Source organism: Biomphalaria glabrata, chromosome 18, assembly GCF_947242115.1.
Source record: "Biomphalaria glabrata chromosome 18, xgBioGlab47.1, whole genome shotgun sequence".
In the NCBI taxonomy this organism is placed as follows: domain Eukaryota; kingdom Metazoa; phylum Mollusca; class Gastropoda; family Planorbidae; genus Biomphalaria; species Biomphalaria glabrata.
Window position 1 is genome coordinate 10,127,863 of NC_074728.1, and position 20,266 is coordinate 10,148,128.

The 20,266-nt window shown below is 37.2% G+C and overlaps 2 protein-coding genes across 6 annotated transcripts in view; both read left to right on the top strand.

Moving 5' to 3' along the window:
- The window catches only part of LOC106066179 (mucin-5AC-like), a 39,818-nt gene extending 35,484 nt beyond the window's left edge, over positions 1–4,334 (top strand). The window contains exon 18 of one of the 3 annotated variants that reach the window (XM_056016879.1): positions 4,151–4,334. In XM_056016879.1, coding sequence (XP_055872854.1) covers positions 4,151–4,207 — 57 coding nt within the window. In that variant the 3' untranslated portion in view covers positions 4,208–4,334. Of the gene's footprint in view, positions 1–275; positions 2,373–4,150 lie in introns of those variants that run through there. The other 2 variants (XM_056016878.1, XM_056016877.1) reach the window with 2 other exon arrangements.
- A 1,879-nt stretch (positions 4,335–6,213) lies between these two features.
- LOC106076616 (calaxin-like) lies at positions 6,214–18,293 on the top strand. 3 transcript variants are annotated; one of them, XM_056017890.1, is made up of 7 exons: positions 6,214–6,350; positions 10,909–11,026; positions 11,722–11,877; positions 12,890–13,056; positions 13,575–13,699; positions 15,879–15,953; positions 17,932–18,293. In XM_056017890.1, the coding sequence occupies exons 2-7, from the start codon at positions 10,957–10,959 to the stop codon at positions 18,056–18,058; spliced, it is 720 nt and encodes a 239-aa protein (XP_055873865.1). In that variant the 5' UTR covers positions 6,214–6,350; positions 10,909–10,956; the 3' UTR covers positions 18,059–18,293. The 3 variants fall into 3 exon arrangements, with proteins under 3 accessions (XP_055873865.1, XP_055873867.1, XP_055873866.1); XM_056017892.1 differs by having other exon boundaries at positions 15,879–15,957; positions 17,932–18,064; XM_056017891.1 differs by lacking the exons at positions 6,214–6,350; positions 10,909–11,026 and adding an exon at positions 11,310–11,342.
- The last annotated feature ends 1,973 nt before the right edge of the window (positions 18,294–20,266 follow it).

Sequence of the window (20,266 nt, forward strand, 5' to 3'; positions counted from 1 at the left end):
AAACCAAGTGTTGATATATATGCATAGTAATTGTATTAATTGCTCACGATAGCGTATTTTATACAATTTTCTCCCTTTCATTCCAATCGCACGAAGACCTCTCTACAAGTTTCTGTAAAAAGTATTGTTTGGCTTATTTCGCACACGCCTTTAGACGTGCTGCATTTGTTATCTAAAGATTACATAGCAATGATTGCGTCTTTAGATTGTTTCCGCCGATAGTGACTTTTGCCGATCACTGAATGGATGCCACATTTTCTTCTCTCCCGATACAGGAGAATGTGTCAAAGTCTCAGTTGGATCGAATCCTTTCTACTTCCGGGATACAGTCGTCTGCTGCATCTGTCAACACCAAGATGGCGTTGGTTCTCTTGCTGTCTAAGTATTACGGGATATCTGCAGACGCAGCTCTGGCCATAATAAACATGATGGCTGTCGTAAAGAAAGATTCTGCTTTGGAAGCCAAAGCTGGTGAACTTGATGCACTTAAGCTTCCTGTAGCCATGCCGGATGCATCTGTTTCTGGTCTAGCATCAACCACTGCGTCTGCAATTAATAGTGCGGTAGATGGTGGTCCTATTGAAACAAGCTCAGGCAATACAGAACAGATTAAACAAACCAATGATGGGACAACCGCGCCAAGCCAATTTCTGAAGCAAGCTGTCAATGAATCGGCTTCGGTTCTGAATACGTCTATCACTCATGATCTAACATTAAGTAAAGCCGTCAATAAATCACCTTCCTTGATATCGCTAAGTGAGGTCACTACTTTAGCATCATCTGTATCATCACCAAATGATGTCACAACTGTCTCGACATCAGCTACCTCCAAGGCTTCATCAACTGAAGCACTGCCTAAGTTTCCTACAACTACTTCAACAGCAGCACCACTCTTCAGTAAAGATCTCATTGTTCTATCAAGTCCTCCTCTCCTGTTAACTGAAAGTTTCTCCATGCCAACGACATCTACAGCTTTGCTAAGCCACGCATCGACCAGAGCGAGCAACTCACTAAACGTGACGCCTTCTACAGGGGTAACGTCTACCACAAGTGCAAACATCCTTCCGTCAAAAGCACCGACAGCTGTAACATCGACGACTGCGTCCTATGACAACACATCATATGACAGCACACCCTATGACAGCACACCCTATGACAGCACATCCTATGATAGCACATCCTATGACAGCACATCCTATGACACCACATCCTCGACAACCGTCAAGGTGGTGAATCCTAGCTTCTCCTTCCTAATGAGCTCACTGTCCAAGCTGGCTTCAGAACTGGCCGCCAGAAAGGCTGCAACCGAAGAGTCGACGACTTCACAGTATACAGACCCAAGTCTGCTAGCTAATGTCACCGAAACCAGTACAACAGTTTAATTTATCTGCACTCGGCAAACGTTCTCCATTGCAAAAAGAAAACAAAACAAAAATTACAGCTTGATCTCCAAACTTTTGGGAAAGATGTTACACTGTCTGAAAGCGTTGGAAAATAAAATGTCTTTTTAATATAAGCATTTAAAAAAATTGCCATTGTAGAATTAAAATGTACAATGAGATAAAAAAAAAATATGAATAAATATGTGTTTAAAATAAATTTTAAATGTTTCTCAGTAATTTCAATGAGCTCTACAATAGAATTTCTCATTTTTCTAACAATAAACTGTGTTATTTTTCTGAATTGGATGTTTAATCTTAAATTTCGTAACACTTGAATGTTTCAATATTCAAGGTCCTTTAAGTGATGGCTACTATTCCATAGTCCACCCTAACTTTTTTTGTTTGTCATTTGTTTAGCCATTGAATCCCCACCAGCCTTCAGCGGCTATCTGTTTGTTTGTTTTTCTTTGTCTTCCTAGGCACCCAACCTCGTTCTAAAAGCCTACGAAGTAATAGCTGGCGTGTTTAACATCACACCAGCAGAGCTGCATGGCATTGTGGCGTCCAGGGTGATGAGGTCCACCACGTCAGCCCCAGTGGTGTCAACAACCACCACCACCGCTGTACCCGCGGAGACACCAGAAACCCCCGAACCCCCAGAGCCAGGGGAGGTTATGCCTTTTGAACTGATGGCTCTGGGTCTCAGCGCCTCTAACTGGAACATCAGGCCGAAATCTGCCATGCAGAAAGAGTTGATGAATTTCTTGGGATACTCTGTCTGATGACAAACTCAAACTATGGAATTATTTTTCTCGTATGTGTTACGTTAGCACACCGGAAGGACCCTTTTTAAATGATTATTATTACTAGAGAAAGGGAATACATTAATTATGTTTAATTTCAACTGTGATTTTAAGTCGGAATAGTATTACCTATTGTGTTGTATCTGATACTTAATAAACATGGAGAACTAACTTGACTTCTTTAATTTTTTTTCACCTTTGTACGACAATTGGATGTTCTCAAACAAAGAGGTTAATAAATAACTAACTTGTTGATATATCTGTGTACAGAAGAAAGGATTTGTTAATTAGCTATGTTTTTTCTTTATTAAAGTTAGACACTTATTTTTGTCCGCTTTTTGGCCCTGCCTAATCATAGCTCTTTGTAGCTTGAACTCAGCCTCTCGTAATTATTTTCCACGTTCAGCATCAGCAGGAATTAATCCTTTTTCCCATTTATTTTTTCACTAGCCTGATAATGTTAAACTTCAATAACGTTTTTCTTTTAATCAGAATATGTTATAATTTGTAAAGATATATGCAAGTTGTTTTTTTTATATAACACCAATTAAAGTTTATGCACCCAAAAATAGAGTTTATTTATTGGGGTCTAATCAACGATGGTATCGTCAATCAGGAGATAAAGAGTTAATTATTACATTTAATCTTATTAGCTTACAAACTCTTCATGTGTTGAAGTCTGGATAGGTGGACACGATCTTGTAAAAACCTTTCTACATTCTTCTCTGCCATTTGTCTATGAAATAATTTCATTCTGATGTTCCTTCTGAAAATATTGAAACCTTTCTTTTTACCTGCCCGGATGGACCCCTTCGGGGGCCGATTTTGAGTTTGTGACTCTACACAAACTGTCTTTGTAACCTTGTTTTTTTTTAGTAATTTGACACTTTCTTTATATCTTTGGGGAAAACAATTACAAGCTTATTGGCAACACAGGTAAAACTCTGGTTTGATTAATTAAAAATAAAAATAAAATTTGAAAAAATAAAAAAAATATTAAAAAAAAGACTTGAGGAGCCATAAAACAATTAATTAGATCTATTTATTTACTATCAATTTGCAAAGAAATTCAAGTTTATTAGTACAGAAGTCTAGCAGTAGACTAGAAACAAGAATAAAACAATTGATTTGTTGTTACTAATACTAAAATAATAATAATACAAATAAAGCAACGTTTTACTGGAGATGTGGGAGGCGCGGTGAAAGCTCTTGGCTTCCAAACCTGGGGTGCTGGGCTCGAATCTCGCTGACTTTGAATTTCTGGATCTTCCGATTCTTGGATCAAGTTGAAAATTTTGCACAATTATTCTAGTCGATAAGAATACATGAATCAATTTAAAAAATATATCAATAAGGGACAGGGATAATTGATTAATTTAAATTTAATTTTATATAAATATATTTATATTTTATATAAAAAGGGAGTTAATTATTGCAGAATTGAGAGATGTGGCAGTGATTTTCAGTTTCATCCCCAACGTAAGGTACCGCATCCATAATAGTTAGGTAGACTCAATGGCTTCCTTAAAAATCAGAATCAGAATTCGAACTCGAGAGCCCTCGGTTTGGAAGCTAAGCTCTACCACTTGACCACCAAACCTCTATAATACATTAGAACTTTACATTTAAAAAAAAATAAAATTAACAATGCATTAGATACAGATTGAAGGTCTTTTTATTGGAAGAGCGCATTCCCATGATGTATTAGATCACCATTTATCACTGACATAGCTGAGAGTTTCATTTTCCAATGCACGGAACTGCTCTCCGTGTGAGATTCGAAGGCGTATTTGGAAGGCGTACCTCAGTTAATAAGTACAATCGTTCATTAACACAGAGGTCACATTGAAATAACTATATGGCGTATGAGAGGAACAGTACTTAGACATAATACAGCCTAGATATATATATATATGTTATATACGTGCGCATTATATTTTCTCTACAATTCGTATCTGTATACAGGAGCTGACAGAAGCCCAGGCCGAGTTTAACGAAATGAGAGAGGGTATGATTGCCTGAAGACCACCAAGTGTTGAGAGAGTGCCTGCTGCAAGATGAAAGGAATGTTTCTGCATTGTATTGTCATACCCATCCTATCATGTACTGTGAACATGTTTGATAATAAATAGCTTTTTAAATTTTAAAATTCGTATTTATTTTTATTTATTTTTTTGCTTTATGTATATAATGTATCACTATTTGTTTGTTTGTAAATTAAAGTTACCCTTTCAGACCTTTGCGATCTTTTAGAGCAGACGATATTAAGGTCATCTGTTTTCTTTGGCCAACGATAAACGAGCAGGGTGTTATGTGGCCAGCACAACGACTAAGAGTCTTTACTTTCCTGAACTAAAGTCAGGTGCCCATTAGAAATGGGTGGACTCAGGGGCGCACCTAAAAGTCCCGAAATTTAAATTCCCATTCTTCACCAGCATTCGAACTCGGGACCCAGGCGCTTAAGTACTCAGCCACTGCGCCACCTCCCCTTTTTGTTTGTTATAAATCTTTGTAAAATTTAGGAAATGTTTAACACATTTGTTTTATTTATAACTATTCCCCCCCCCCCCCCCCGGGAATGAGTTGTGGTAAGTATACGTTGTCCCATTCTTGAATGGGTCGTTAGATCAGCGTACTTCAGTCAAGTTATCCCTACTCTGTGTGGGTGTTATGCATCCAACAGCGTGGAGTTGAGAGATGACCTGGGTCTAGGCACACGTGTCCTAGCTATGATCAAATATCAGACATCCGGAGAAAGCGAAATATGAAAGGACCTGGCTGATATATGATTTCCGCTGGCCCTTGTGTTTTTGATTTGCTCTAACTGGAACAGTTCAAACTAAAAGTTAACTCTGTCATCGGCTCTTGCTTAACACTTTGATTTTCAAGGTCCCGTTGCTGTTTTTTAAGCAATAGAATTAAATAAGAGAGAAAAGAAAACAAAGCGATGTGAAGAAATTGGGTAGCGATGTAATGGAACAAAGAAAATCATTAATAACAAGTTACATTTAAAATAAAGTTTTTTTTTGTGTTTTTATAAAGAAAATTCCTCCTTTAGGAAAATGCTCCTGGACAACTATTTATTTATGTAACTCTTTAATGAACAAGGCTTTACATGCGGGAATAACTGTTCAAGAAAGATGTCGAAGACCAAATTTAATTTTAGAAGAAAATGTTTGAGAAAAAAAATATATATCGGCTAAACCAGAGTTTTCTCAATATGGCCAAAGATGTACATTAACTGTCAAATTTCTAGGAAAAAGTTTTAGAGCCGAATTCGTTAGATTCTTGTCCAGCTTTTTCCCTAATCCCATGAATCTGCAAGCTGAATAGAGGAATTGTAAAAATTTAAAAAATGAGAAAGTTGGAAGATGGAAATAGAAAAACAAGTCAATCCACAGTCTCATTCATAAAGCTACGGCAAATGTGTACAAGTGCTTACTTTTTCTCTAGTGCTATGAGAGCTAGGAACGGGTTGCCTGAATCAGCCATGAAAACCAATGATTTAGCAGAGTTTAAGTCTCTAATCAACGTGTACAACTACATAAATTCGTGTAGTACCTTATTACCTTTTTTAAAAGATCGTCTGTAATTTATATTATAATTAATAAATTTGGTACAGTGGAGAGGCGAACAGCTCAAATGAAGAAACGAAAGCTGCGCTGGTTAGGTCATATTGTAAGACATGACTCACTGTCAGAAGTCATCCTTCAAGGTACAGTAGAAGGAGTGTGAAGAAAAGGTCGTCCAAAGAAAAGTTGGCTGGACAACGTAAAAGAACGGACCGGCCTCTCTCTTGATATCCTGCTAAGAACAACTGCTGACAGGGAAAAGTGGAGGGATTTGGTATCACGAACTGTCACAGCACCCTTCAGATGAAAATCAAGGGACTAATGAGATCAGTGGATTGTGGCCAACTAAATTAGAAATTTGATTCTACGGTGATGAAAACAAAACATTCTATAGTTTATAAAAAAAAAACGCTTATCAATACTTCCGTATTATGTATCCCGGATTTACCAAAAAGCTTTTTACAGACATACCAATCTCCAATAAAACATTGCGCTACAACTCTATGAAATCGAAAAACACCTTTTAGCATCGGTGCTGAGTCTGGTGTTCCCACCTAGGCCATGAAGAAGATCTAGTTTCCACCAACAAATAGGTAAATAATAATACGTCTTTTAAAAACAGATTTAGTAAACATGGGATATGAATATTAGCAATTCGTTTCTGTCCTGCATCCACAAAGTACTTTAATCAAATGTGTAAGATCACTGGCTAGAGATCAATAACCCAATGAGCCGTCTATTTCTCATTATGTGGTTCTAATCTTACTTTGTTTTAATTACACTTACAGACTTTCCTTTAAAAAAAAAACACAATGATTATGTCATATGCGTATCAATGTATTAATCTAGCTCTACATATTAATTAATTACTCTGCTAAGTCTTTGATTTTGCTGACTGATTCGGGCAACCCATTCCATGCTCTAATGGCAATAGGGAAGAAGGAGCGCTTGTACATATTTGACCTAGCATATGGAGCAAGAAAAGCCTTATCTTTATGTCTGCCACCTGCTTTCCTAAATACCAGTGAGGGCAAAATGATTCCTGATTGGATCGTAAAGTGCTTCCGGGTGCCTGTCTTTTACGTCGTTCCAGTGGCGTAGCTACCAATGTGCGGGTGGTGCGGGCCGCACAGGGCACTAAGTGGAGAGGGGCACCAAAATTCCTCCAGTGTGTATTAATTTCCTATTTCCCTGAGCGTTTCAGTAAAAACGACTAATTGTATGGATATGAACAAACATAAACTACTGTATTTTAAACATGAACTAACGATTTATAAACTAGTCATGTCGTTATTTTGTTTCATCTCCTTGACTATTTCTTCAATACAATGTAAGCTATAGAACAGTTTGAATCTAATTTACTAGATTTATTTCGGACACACGGTACATGTTGTTACTACACTGATCAATGCTCTGTAATATAAAGAAGAAGAAGATAGGCCAACCTTTTTTTACTTCATTGTTTGGTCCATTGGTTCAATCTAGATATTGAGTTTACAAATATATTTCTAAACTCTAGCTCTAAACAATTGTCTTAGTTTATTCATTTCTTTATGATTCTTTATAGTTTAATTTTAGAAATAATTCTATTCTAATGTCAATATTTTTAAATAAGCTAACCTTTGTTTTCTACGAGTTTTTTTTTAACTAACTAGTTAATTGTAATACTGTAACGTAAACAAAATGATGAACAGTGCTCAACACTGACTAGTCTGGCTGGCGCCTCAAAACCCTTTTAAGCTCAGACGGAGAAATCGGCATCTCTGGTTCTGTCCGGTCTGGGTAGACTATAAGGGCCCCATACCTAGATCTATCGGGGTCCCTCATTATCGACCCATCGGTGTAACAGAAAATGGCATCTGATGGGTAGGACTTCAGTGTAGCTGATGCCAAGTTTTGGAGTATGGCAGGTGTTAATCGCCTCTTGGTGGCTCCCTCTTGCCCTATAAGGGACATGCTTATTTGTGGGACCGGCATTCTCCTCCACGGAGGGCAAGTACTAATTCTTCTTATTGGGATTCTGTCAGTGGAGATTCCAGCTGATTTTGACAAATTGGCCGCAATGTGGATGAACGATCGCATTTTTATGCGGTTCCTCTCTTTCCACTGTCGCACTAATATTGAGGTGGGTAGCCTAGAGTCGCCCCTTTTATAGCACTCATAAGCTGTAAGTACCACCCTCTCCCTCCTTAAATGTAAAGGGGCCACGTTTGTTAAGATTTCAGCAGCGTTTGTTGGGCTTGTCCGAAAGGTGCCACAAATGAACCTTAGTGCCTGTGATTGTACTCGGTCAAGTGATTCGAGGGCAGTTTTACTAGCATATACTTGAACTGTATAGCTGTACTCAATTTGTGATCTGACTGCCCCTAAGTAAAATGTGCGTAGCAGGTAAGCTTTGGCACCCCACTTTTGTGCTGGCAAGCTTTCTTAGTAACGCTAACTTCTCCGAGGCTTTTCTTTCAACTTCCTGGACGTGCTGGAGCATTGACAGTTTTCTATCCAGGGTTACCCCTAGTTATTTTGGCGTATTTTCACTTTGGAGTCGCAGCCCACCGAGTTGAAGCTCGAATGGAGCCTTAAGAATGTCGATCCCTAGGGTTAACAGGGACCAGGTCGTTTTGGCAACGTTTATCTGAATCTGTCATTTGTCGCAATACGAGGAGATGGTTTGGAGGTCTGCTTGTAATGCCGCCTGTATTTGGTTGACTTTCTTGCCGGTTGACCAGAGGACAATGTCATCCGCATAAAGCAGTTTCTTTGACCGCAGTGAGCTGCGTTTCTTAAATTTCTTAAGTCTAAAGAAGCATCGAGACAATTTCAAGTCACATGATTGCCAGAGTCCACCGACTATAGGCCAGCTGTTATTGGGTATGAATTAACTGAACAATGAAAAGCAACAAAGCAAGATGAGACGGTTATCACTGAATCCAGAAAAAAATGATGAGGCCGACATCCTGAAAAGAAGAAAATACTTCAATACCACAGGTTCTAGAGACTAAAGGACAGCACACAAGCATATCTTTAGTATACTCCTCAAAAATTCATACTGAAGAAGCTGGACCATCAGACAGTGTAAACAATACAGAAAGCAGGATAATAAACTCTAGACTGAACGACATTGGAGATTGGCCAGATGTGATCACAGATAATATTCGCATACACCTTCTCACTCAAGGATCTGAAACAGTTCAGCGTATGGACAGTCAATTCAGAGAGACGTATAGACATCAAGAATCAGCAAAAGGAAAGGCTAGAAAGCTTTCAAAGGCTGTTTTTTTTCCGGCTAATGTCAAACGGCGAGAAAGTTCTTAGAAAGTGGATGTGTTATTCGCCAAAAAAAAAAAAAGAATCCTTATATTGCTTCCCCTGCATACTCTTCTCAATAAGATCAAGTACCAAATCTTCATTTAAATCCAAAGATGGATTCAATGAGTGGTGGAGGTTATCGCCGAAAATAGAAAAACATGAGACCAGCAGAGCTCACATTCAGTCATCGCTATCTTGGAGGGAACTTGAAGTTCGCCTGAGAGTAGGGAACAATATTGACAACAAAGCCCAAGATTTGATTATACAAGAGACGAAAACCTGGAGAGTTAGTAAAATTACTATCAAAGTACGATCCACTCTTGAGGGAGCATGTGCTTCGAACTAAGCTTTGTTCCAGACCGAATACATACATGTCTCCACAAATACAAGATGAATTTATTACAATATTGGGGGATCACGTTAAAAAACAAATCATACAGCAAGTAAAACAAGCCAAATATTTCTCTATTATTTTTGACAGTACACATGACATCTCAAAGCTGGATAAAATTTCCCAAATTTTACGGTATGTTGTCATGGATAATGACGGGGTGCAGGTTCGTGAGTCTTTTGGTGACTTCATCGACACAAAGGACAAGCATGCTGCGGAATCACTGAGATGATTCTAGAGAAATTGCGTTCGGATGGCTTAGACATAATGGACTGCACGGGTCAAGGCTATGATAATGCTGCGGTCATGAAAGGCCATTAAGGTCATGAAAGAATTAACAATATTTGATTAGTGAATACATATTATTTTGAACTAAAAAGTAAGGTTTTGGAACGTTATTAATTAGTTAGTAGTTGTTGATGTTTTTTTTTTTGGGGGGGGGGGCATCAAGATGAGGTACCGCACCAGGCATCATATACTCTAGCTACGCCACTGCGTCGTTCCCCTTTAACCCTTAAAGTGCTGAGCTGTTTTTCAGTGGGGTGCAAACAAAATCGAATTACAATTCTGATGTTTAAAGGCTAAACTACCATACGCGTTTTAGGGGTTAAGCTCGCTTTTTGGCATGCGTCATCCCCCCCCCCCCCCAACCATTTCGGTGTTGGTGTCCTACCCAGCCCAGCTGTCGAATGGTAAGTTGTGCTTCAATACTGTCCACACTATCCTCTAGAAGTACATGGTTAATTTTTTAGGAAGCCTGGCCAGCGTATTTCCAAATGGAGAGGATGCACCCTTGATGGGAGTCTTATTGTAAAATTTCAGTGTAATTAAACATTTAAATAGGTATGCCTAAGTGCAATCAAGTTTCACATCGTTACATTCGGGACATTCGTTAGGGCTTGAAGTAGGACTATATTTTGTTGCGCAGTCACATGTTTCACTATTGTAACGATAAAAATCAAATAACAATAATAATAAAAGTCGCTACATTACTAAACAGAAACAAGTCTCTTCAGTCTGGAATTTTCACACTAAAAAGCTAATCCCAGTAATGTCCTCTGTTTACGGTTTGATTTTAAAGATATCGTTTAAGCAATAACAAAAAACAGAGAAAACAAACATATAAATCCCTTTTTAAAAACCAAAGCTTATCTAAGGAAAAAAAAACCCCGCATTTACTACATCTCTCATTAATGTAGAAGTTATTTCCCTTATTTGATATCAAACAAAATAATTAATTACCAATAATAAACTGACTAATTGGTTAATGCTGTAATTGATTCGTGTTTAGTCAGGTACAATAAATAAGTGTTTAATGTTTCAACTTGATCCGAGCATGGGTGTGGGAGAAATAACGTGTTCAATTATTCATGGGGTTGAAACCTTAAATATTTATAGTTTCTCCTCTTTTCCCTATTGTAGTGTTCATTTACAACTCTTGTTTTTTTAAATAGATCTATTTAGTTTCGTCAAAGCAGTAGCCTGGCCTGCGACACACAACCATGCCGACGTCCTTTCAGCGCATGCAGGAGCAGACTCAGAAGCTAATCAAAAGCTTGGTTGACATGTCAGGTAAGACTCAGAAAATAATCAAAAGCTTGGTTGACATGTCAGGTAAGACTCGGAACTTAAAAGCTTGGTTGACATGTCAGGTAAGACTCGGAACTTAAAAGCTTGGTTGACATGTCAGGTAAGACTCAGAAAATAATCAAAAGCTTGGTTGACATGTCAGGTAAGACTCGGAACTTAAAAGCTTGGTTGACATGTCAGTTAAGACTCGGAACTTAAAAGCTTGGTTGACATGTCAGGTAAGACTCGGAACTTACAAGCTTGGTTGACATGTCAGGTAAGACTCAGAAGCTAATCAAAAGCTTGGTTGACATGTCAGGTAAGACTCGTAACTTAAAAGCTTGATTGACATGTTAGGTAAGACTCGGAACTTAAAAGCTTGGTTGACATTTCAGGTACTTGGTTGACATGTCTGGTAATTTGTGAAACGTTATAGGACATTGAAACCCGTTGAAATTGGAATTTTTATCTTTGGGAATGTTAGGTCGTCCGACCAAACTTCAAAAATAAAAAAATTTGGTAAAACTATTTCTAATCGCACAGATTTATTGTTGTTAGTCTAGATCTATTACAGATTTAATTATATAACTGATCCAAACTAATTGACACAATTACACTTTGTATTAGCTTTGATTTTTTTTTAAAGTTTTGTTATGTTTTTCTTTTTTTTTTCTTGTTCCACTTTGGCACATCTCCAGGTCTAGACGAAAATCTTGTGAGCAATCTAATTGTGTACGCCAAGCAGCTTCCCAAGTCAGATGCACCGAACGAAATTGATGAGTTGGTTTTCGTCTCACAGATGTTGAAACAATTCAACTTCACCTCGCCGTCCATGGTGTCACTGATGTTTGGGGGTAAGTAATGCTCCAGCCCAGGCAAATCAAGAGATAACGCTGTATTCTGCAAGCCTCGGATTCCGGGTTTTCTGGAATTTACAAGTTTAGGAATTTAACAATTCAATGAGCATTTTGTTTTGGTCCATTGACTTTGTTAAAGTTTTTTTTTTTTTAAGTGTACTAGAAATGTATACACTGGTGTTCTTTTAGAAGTAATCATGAAAATCCTAGACATTCAACGAATTATTAAAACACAGTCAATGCAATGATCATGTAATTATAATTTAGAAAATAACAAGTTGAAAAGATCTGTCCACTCCATCAATACGCCCAACCAAACAAAACAAAAAATCCATGCGTTAATACACTCATGCATTGTTCCATCCATTCTTCTATCTATTTTACTAAAGATATGGAAGGTTAGCCCAACCGTCACACCTTTTCCCAGCGGGGTTCTCACACACACACACACATAACACACAAACATATATATATATATATAAAGGCAATGTCTTCGATTCGGAAGATTAAGGATGCGTGCAGTGTTTCACATGACTACATGACTATGCAGACCCTGCATATTTTCCTGCACCTTGTGCAGACAAAGCCGTTGTCCGCATGCGGTCTATTTAAGTTTTCTTTCCGTCTTCAATAGTGCCTTTTTTAGAGTCTCAAATATTTGTCCCGCGGATTGTGAGAGCTCGCCAACTGTCTCTTTCAGAGGCCATTTGCTGCCAGCTACTTTCCTCTATGCCAGTGAAGGCAATATGGCGCCTGAGTTGATCCATATAGCGCTTACGGGAGCAGGGCATCTCTGTTATGCCGTCCACCTTTAATTTTGCAAAAGAAAATCGCCTTTGGCATGTGGTCGTGTTCCATAATTGTCTAAAGTGGCACTAATTTATAGTTCGTTAATAAAATTAAAGTAAAAAGTTTGAAATTAAAAAAAAATTTCATACAGATTAAAGAGCTAACAGTCATTTTGGGCTTTCTCTACAACTTATGTCTAATAAATCCTTTTTGTTCTCAGCCATCAGAAGCTCAAAAAGTTCCTTCGCCACCATCGAAGAATTTTGTAAACTTCTCATTGTGTTTATGTGCAGCAATCTGGACCTGAAAATCCAGTTTGTCTTTAAAGTCTACGACCTGAATGGTGATGGGGAGTTGTCCTTTTCAGAGCTCTATCATTTCCTGAGGGTAAGCTACAGATCAAAACTGAACTGACTTCTTAGCATGGAAGTACTTCAGCTAGGCGAAAGTTTGAACCGTTGAAAATTCTAAGCATATTTAATATTAAGCCCTGTGTAACTACTAAATAATACTTTCAGCCGTATTGCATTGCTTAATATTGCTTTTAATTCTGTGTAATTACAATTACTTTCAGCATTGTGTTATTATACTATTTTACTTTCACCCCTATGTGATTATCAAATATTACTTTCAGATCTGTATGATTACCAAAATATTACTTTAATCCCTGTATGATTAATAATATTACTTTAAGACCTGTGTCATTTCCAAATATTACTTTCAGCATTGTGTTAATCTCAAATATTACTTTCAGCGCTGCATGATTGCCAAGTATTACTTTCAGCTTGGTGTAAATTATCGAATATTACTTTCAGCCCTGTGGGATTGCCAAATATTAGTTTCAGCCCTGTATGATTGCCAAGTATTACTTTTAGCCCTGTGTAATTATCGAATATTACTTTCAGCCCTGCGTGATTATGAATGACTCCGAGGACGTCGATACGGAAGAGGCTGTGAGAGAACTGGTTGAAATTGTTCTCAAAGTCACTGACATAGATGAGAATGGTGCTATTGATTTGAACGAGTTCAGGTTAGTGTGGGATTTTTTAAATTATTTTTTTTATTGCCACCTGGGAGCTAATTTCGAATGTACTTAGGTTATTAAATAACAGGAGAAAACTCAGCTCAGCAAAGCATAAACAAATGGGCTTTTTAAGAAAAATCCAGGATTTCTACTCAGAAAAACAAGAACCAGTGGACTTTTTAGAGTGTCCTTCTTTAGATCTCTTTTTGTTTTGGTGGCTGTATTCAATATTTAAACTATGCCTTGCCATATTGTTAAATTAATCTTACATAAAACGTAATAAAGAATTCGGAATAACTTAAGGAGCAAAGTTCCTTTCAGAGAAATAAACATAATGCCCAGTTACAGAAAACGTGTCAAATAAGTATCAAACCAATTTTACTACTAAGACCTACGTAAGATAGATAAGCGCCGTCGCCTGAAATGATTTAAACTCCGTCCTTGGCAAATGACCGAAACCTCTCAACTATGTCGTGGCTTCCAAATGGGTGTGCTGGCCCTGGGGCATTAAAGACCGGGTTTTTAGCTGGCCTAAGATCTATCTTCCAATAGGGTCAATACATAAGGTCGTAGTGCCTAAATTCCAAGTTTATGTGTAAAACAGATGAGGCATTTTGTGTGAAGCAGCTTTCCATGTATAGGGTTATTGTAACAGCATTTAGCATAGATAAATAGGACCAAAGTCATCTCTTTAATTAAAACATTTCACTCCTGGCTTTGGCGAGAGAATGCCTATTAGCTGTGTTTTTTTTTTTGTCATTATCATGAAAATAGTAATAATAATAAGGGACTACAGCGATTTTTTTTTCTCTTTCTAACGAAGTTTGAACCTGGAAGTGCCACAGAATTAATATTAGTTAGTTTTTCACATGATAAAGATAAGAAGAAGAAGAAAATATGGGAACCTTGCGTAAAGCGTTAATGGAAGTTATCTAAAATAACAATATACCCCATTGTCATATCAACCGAAGGGATAATAACACTGACTTACAAATACCATCAAGGCCTTTAACATTCTTAGGAACATTCTCGTTGCCTGTCAGAGGGCTGCAGACCAGCCACATCACAAAAAAATTCCTAAGTGGACACTGATAAAGAGATTTTTTTTCTCTTTAACGAAACTCGACCCTGGCAGCGCCAGAGAATAAACACTGGTTCGTTTCTAACATTATAATAATAATTTAAATGTCTTTGAATTTGAGATTAGGGCATTTCACGTGGCTCTGCAGATCCTTGACTTGCAGTGTACAAAATGTCACGAGTCCACGAGAACTGAAACAAGAAAAGTGGCCAGCGTGAAAGAGCGCCGAGCCAACAAAAAGCTGAGAGAAGAAGCAGGCCTATATGTAACAGACCAAACCTACCCATGCCACGTCTGCGGCCGGCTTTTTAAAGCGCGGATTGGACTTTACAGAGTTCATAGAATAAAGAGAATTGTGCTCATCTTCGATCACGAAGGAGGCGCTATGCATACAAAATGTTTAGAAATATTCTTTGAGCTCCAATTCCTTTGAGGACATAGAATGCTTCGGATAAATGATTTGCTTTGCTTTTTTTTTTTCCACACGATTATTTGTCTTTATTTGGGCTGGGGGGGGGGGCATAAATGGAGTCTTTGATGTATCCGGTGTACAAAGTACTGATAATCTAAGTATTTTGAAAAGCAAATAATTTTTGTCGGCACTTCTGAGAACTATAGGTCTTACCATTACTTACCAGTACTTTCCAGTAGATGTGTATTAAGGATTTGAGAGAAGTTGTAATGGCTAAAAGATGATCTTCCAAGACGTGAAAGTCCACAGAGTACGGAGCACTGAGGAGATCAAATTTCTAATCTCTTTCGTTTGAAGAACAAAGCACTATTTGTTATTTAGTTGGCAACAGTGGTCTTCCATAAATGCGTCCATGACGTTTTCTATTCCTTTCAAAATCTATTTCAATCTTTCTCTTTCGGTTTCTTTCGTTTTCTCTTAGCGTCCCATTACATCGCCACCACACTTCCCAATATCGCGTTATCTTCTGTCATTCTCTCTTACGCTGCTTTATTGTTTAACTATGTAAAGCGGATTCTAGAAATGATAAAGAGAAACTCATTTTACCTGTGATAAACTTTTAATTTAAAAATCCCAGATGAAAGTAATATTGCTTAATGTTTATTATATAAGCTGTGACGTTGCTTCCACAGAAGGCTGGTGAAATCTAACGTCCTGTATCTGCAGCTACTGGGGCCTTGTCTGCCAACCGAAAGTTATCTGCAACAGTAGGTATCTTACAACTTGATTCGCTGTCATGATTTTTATTTTATCAAATTTAATATTATTTTCTTACTTAGGGCTTAGAGCCTTAGACCCTCCAGCGCATAGGTACTTGAGGTTAGCTCTCACCGCACATCCGTCACAGGCGATTTCCTCAGCCCCTTTCAAGCTAAAGCTTGTGGATTTCAGGTCTTCTAAGCGGTGCGATAACATATTAATCATAGACGGTCCTGATTACCCAGTCCTCTTCTCGACCTCGATGTTATGACCTTCATATTCTTGAAATATATTTTTTTCTAGCTCACTTTTTGTTTTTAATATTACAAATTCAAGTCTACAATGTTTAACTAAGTCTACAATGTTTAACTAAGTCTGCAATGTTTAACTAAGTCTGCAATGTTTAACTAAGTCTGCAATGTTCTAGTCCAAGACCACAATGTTAAAAATGAAAGTCTACAATGTTATAGATCCAGTGTTACAAATCTAAGTCTACAATGTTATAGATCCAGTGTTATAAATCTAAGTCTACAATGTTATAGATCCAGTGTTATAAATCTAAGTCTACAATGTTATAGATCCAGTGTTATAAATCTAAGTCTACAATGTTATAGATCCAGTGTTATAAATCTAAGTCTACAATGTTACAAAACCAAGTCTTCAATGTTACAAATCCAAGTCTACAATGTTACAAATCCAAGCCTACAATGTTACAAGTCCATGTCTACAATGTTATAAGTTCATGTCTAAAATGTTACAAATCCATGTCTGCGATGTTACAAGTCCATGTCTAGCTTACTATTTTTACAATTCCAAGTCTACAATGTGACAAGTCCATGTCTGCGATGTTACAAGTTCATGTCTGCGATGTTACAAGTTCATGTCTGCAATGCTTTTTTTACGAATAAATAAAATAAAAAGTGTACAACACTAAGACCGATAGAAAATGTTTTTACGAGACCATCAGGCTACTCTTTCAAGCTACAGCATTCCTGGCCAGCGAGACTCCCGTTCTCATTCTCAACATGACAAAACAGAAACTCTCGTTGTGGCAAATAAAGTAGGATCCGAGTTTATCGCACTGGCGGGTGGGGTGGGGGGTAAGAATAGTCCTAACAACCGACCTGCAACGTCACAACCTGTGGTCACTTTAGACCAATAGTTCATTGCCACGTCGTACTGACGTTGCTTATTCTTTTTGCGCTTTTACTTCTAGATCGCTATAGTTTGTTTTCTGTATATTGTGCAATGAACAAGAAACAACCAAAATGATTTAGGAACTTAATTATGAAGTGTTATTTTTCAAATCGGAGATTTTTCATACCAATAGGAGAATCCATAAAAGGCAAGAAAATGAAAAGAAGAAGATTAGGACCAATTTTGAAATAAAGTCAAAGGCAACAATAAAAAAGACAATTGCTAATAAAACCAATACTCAACTAAATAATAGGAATTCCAGCTGAATTATATCCTACAATCGACTTTGTGATACAAGTGGAAGGACTAGGAAGTGCTAAAATATGCACAGAAATGTAAAAATATCTAGGCCTATATGCTTTTTTAAATACCAAGGTCAATGTTTCTCAAACTGTGTTTCGCGGAACATTAGTGTTCCGCAAGGCCTGAATAGGTGTTCCACGAACTACTGGAATAATTAACTTGTAGGCCACCACGAGGATTAATTTCTCTGAATAATAAGCAAAGCGTTAAACTAAATGTTCCGTTAAGGAAAAAGTTTGGGAAACACTGACCTAGATTCTCAACACTTTCAGTGTTCCGTACACCGGTTACACTCAAAATATACCTATTTATAGAATTGCCTTCGTTGTGAAACTCCCAATTATAGTAATGTGTTTTCTGCTTTTGTGCATTTCTTTCTTGCGCGTAACCTGTTATGGTAATAAAGAAACTCAGCGTCAACAGACAATATTTCCATTTATCAGGATCAGCAAATGAACGCTTATTTCTCTTTTCCATTTCTGACAGTTTCCAGCATGTATTGTCAACTCACAACGAGTCAGAAATTCGCCAAATATTCGGCCACGAGCGTCAGTTCGCCATGGAGAAAGACACAAAACTAAAGTACTATCCCATCAGGCTGGAGCTACCTTAACGTGCAGGGATGGAATCACGCCTCTGTACAGCTTTATGAAGTATTCTCCATCAATCTTCTGTAAAAAAAAAAAAAAGTCCATCAATGTAGCAATGATTCAAACCTAAATCTGTAGCTACCAAGTCTAAGTGTAGTTCATCTCATATTAACATCATTAGAAAAGAAGAGCCTGTCTCGTGTTTGCGACTGTTGTGAAGTAAAAGATTTGAAAATAAAACAAAGCAAAAAAAAAAAATGTTCGTTTGTTGACTAAGCTCTTACTTTGCTTGTCACTGTCTTAAACATAATAACATTATATTATTATATTTTAAGCATTATAAGAGTAAGGCTTACTAATAGGAAAACAAAACTTAATAAACACAAAAAGACACAAAGAAATTGGGGTACCAACGCCTGCCAAAGGGGGAAATAAATTTTTAGCGAGCTTAAAGGAGGACGGCGAAACAGTCTTCAGGACAAGCAAATACCTTCCTTCAGGGAACAGTACCAGGAAGAGCGATGAGAAGACAGCATCAAAGAATGGACAGGCATGCCAGTGAATCAAATTTTATTAAAGGCAAAGAACAGAGAAGAATGGAGGAAGGCGTTTGACAGATCTTGTGTGGTGCCCCAACGGTCCAACAGCCCAAGGGATAGGTGAAGGTGAAAAATGTGAATCTAGCCTAAAAGATGTTATTCAATGATTATCTAATTGATCTAATTGTTTTGTAAAGGGCCGACCTCTCATTCAATGCCTCAACAGATATTACTTTTCCTTTAAAAAAAAAACACAAAAAGAAAACAAACAAAAAACTTTTCTCTTTAGTTTAGTATGTCAGTTATGTGTTTATAGAGTGCAGATCACATGGGCCCTAAATAATATGAAACACAACATATTAATTAATGTTTAAAATTAAGTTCCACTTATATGAATACCAAATAGATTTTTTCTCTTTAAAAAAAAAAAGTAAACATTATTTTATTTATATCTCCCTAACTAAATAGTCCCCAGTGTTTGTTACTATTAATTGTGAATAGTTGTAAAAATGTATTTTTATTTTATTTTAAAAATTTAAATTTTCGATTTCAGAAAAGAAAAAAAGTAGCCGTTGCAGAACTTCGAAAGTACTAAAATATCATAATTTTCAATATCTTTTCTAGTTTACGAGATCTAAACGGGACGGACGGGCGGATGGACGGACATACAGACCCAAAAAAACGAATAGCGGCTACTCCCCTTTTGGGGGAACTCAAAGCTTAAGCTTTCTCGGAATTCTCAAGCCAACATTGTAATCACTCTGCTAGTGCAGAGCTTATGAACATGGACGATTGTATAGTTATCTATTGTTTCAATGATCTCGACCTATTTTTCAGGTTTGTGTTCACTAAGACTCAGATGACGACCTATAATTAAAGGGAACGGACTAATTCAGCTTATATCACCACATCAGTCACTTACAATTTCTTTACCATGTTCGAGATACCAAACAAAATAATTTATTACCACTAGTTAATTAACCAATTTTTTTTTTATATTGATTCTTGTGTTATGCAAAATTTCAGCTCAATCAGAGATTGGGTATGGGAGAAATAACGTGTACAAACTTTTTACCAGACAGTCATACAGACAGAGTGAGTTGAAATAAGCTTTGTAATAAACAGCAAAGTTCACAATCAATTTAATACTTAGTGTACCACAATAACATTGGGCACAGGTTTCGCTATTCCCTCTCTAAAAAAAAGTCATGTACGAGGTCACCACCAATCTGAAGTCCTATGCGGCTGCCTAGTTTACCTATGCCTAAGGCTGGCCCTGCATAAACATATATTGTTGAAATTTTTACAATATATCATGTATTTATAAGGTGATTGGGTTTGAGACCGCTGGTACTTAAAGCATAGCGAAATTCACTACAAGTAACTATATGGGATCGACAATGAATAATAATGAAAATACATCTGAATAATTTTATATCGATCTATATTATGGGTACCAAAGTGTATAAAAAAAGTAAATTAAACTTTTGTGAAAAATTTTTAAACACTTTACACATACGTTACATCCACATTTCACACAGAATGTCCTAGTACGACCTTTCCATCCATCCAGTTGACATTGGTTGCTTTTTTCCCCCTTTTTATTCAGAATGTGATATTTTTTCCCCCATCGAATTTGATAGTTGGCAATACTTTGAATCTTGAACTGCAGCTGGGGTAAAGACGGACGAC

Coding starts and splice junctions, on each gene's coding strand:
- LOC106076616 (XM_056017890.1), top strand. CDS start 10,957: ATGCCGACGTCCTTTCAGCGCATGCAGGAGCAGACTCAGAAGCTAATC. Junction 11,027..11,721: donor AAGCTTGGTTGACATGTCAG/GTAAGACTCAGA, acceptor GCACATCTCCAG/GTCTAGACGAAAATCTTGTG. Junction 13,057..13,574: donor AGCTCTATCATTTCCTGAGG/GTAAGCTACAGA, acceptor TATTACTTTCAG/CCCTGCGTGATTATGAATGA.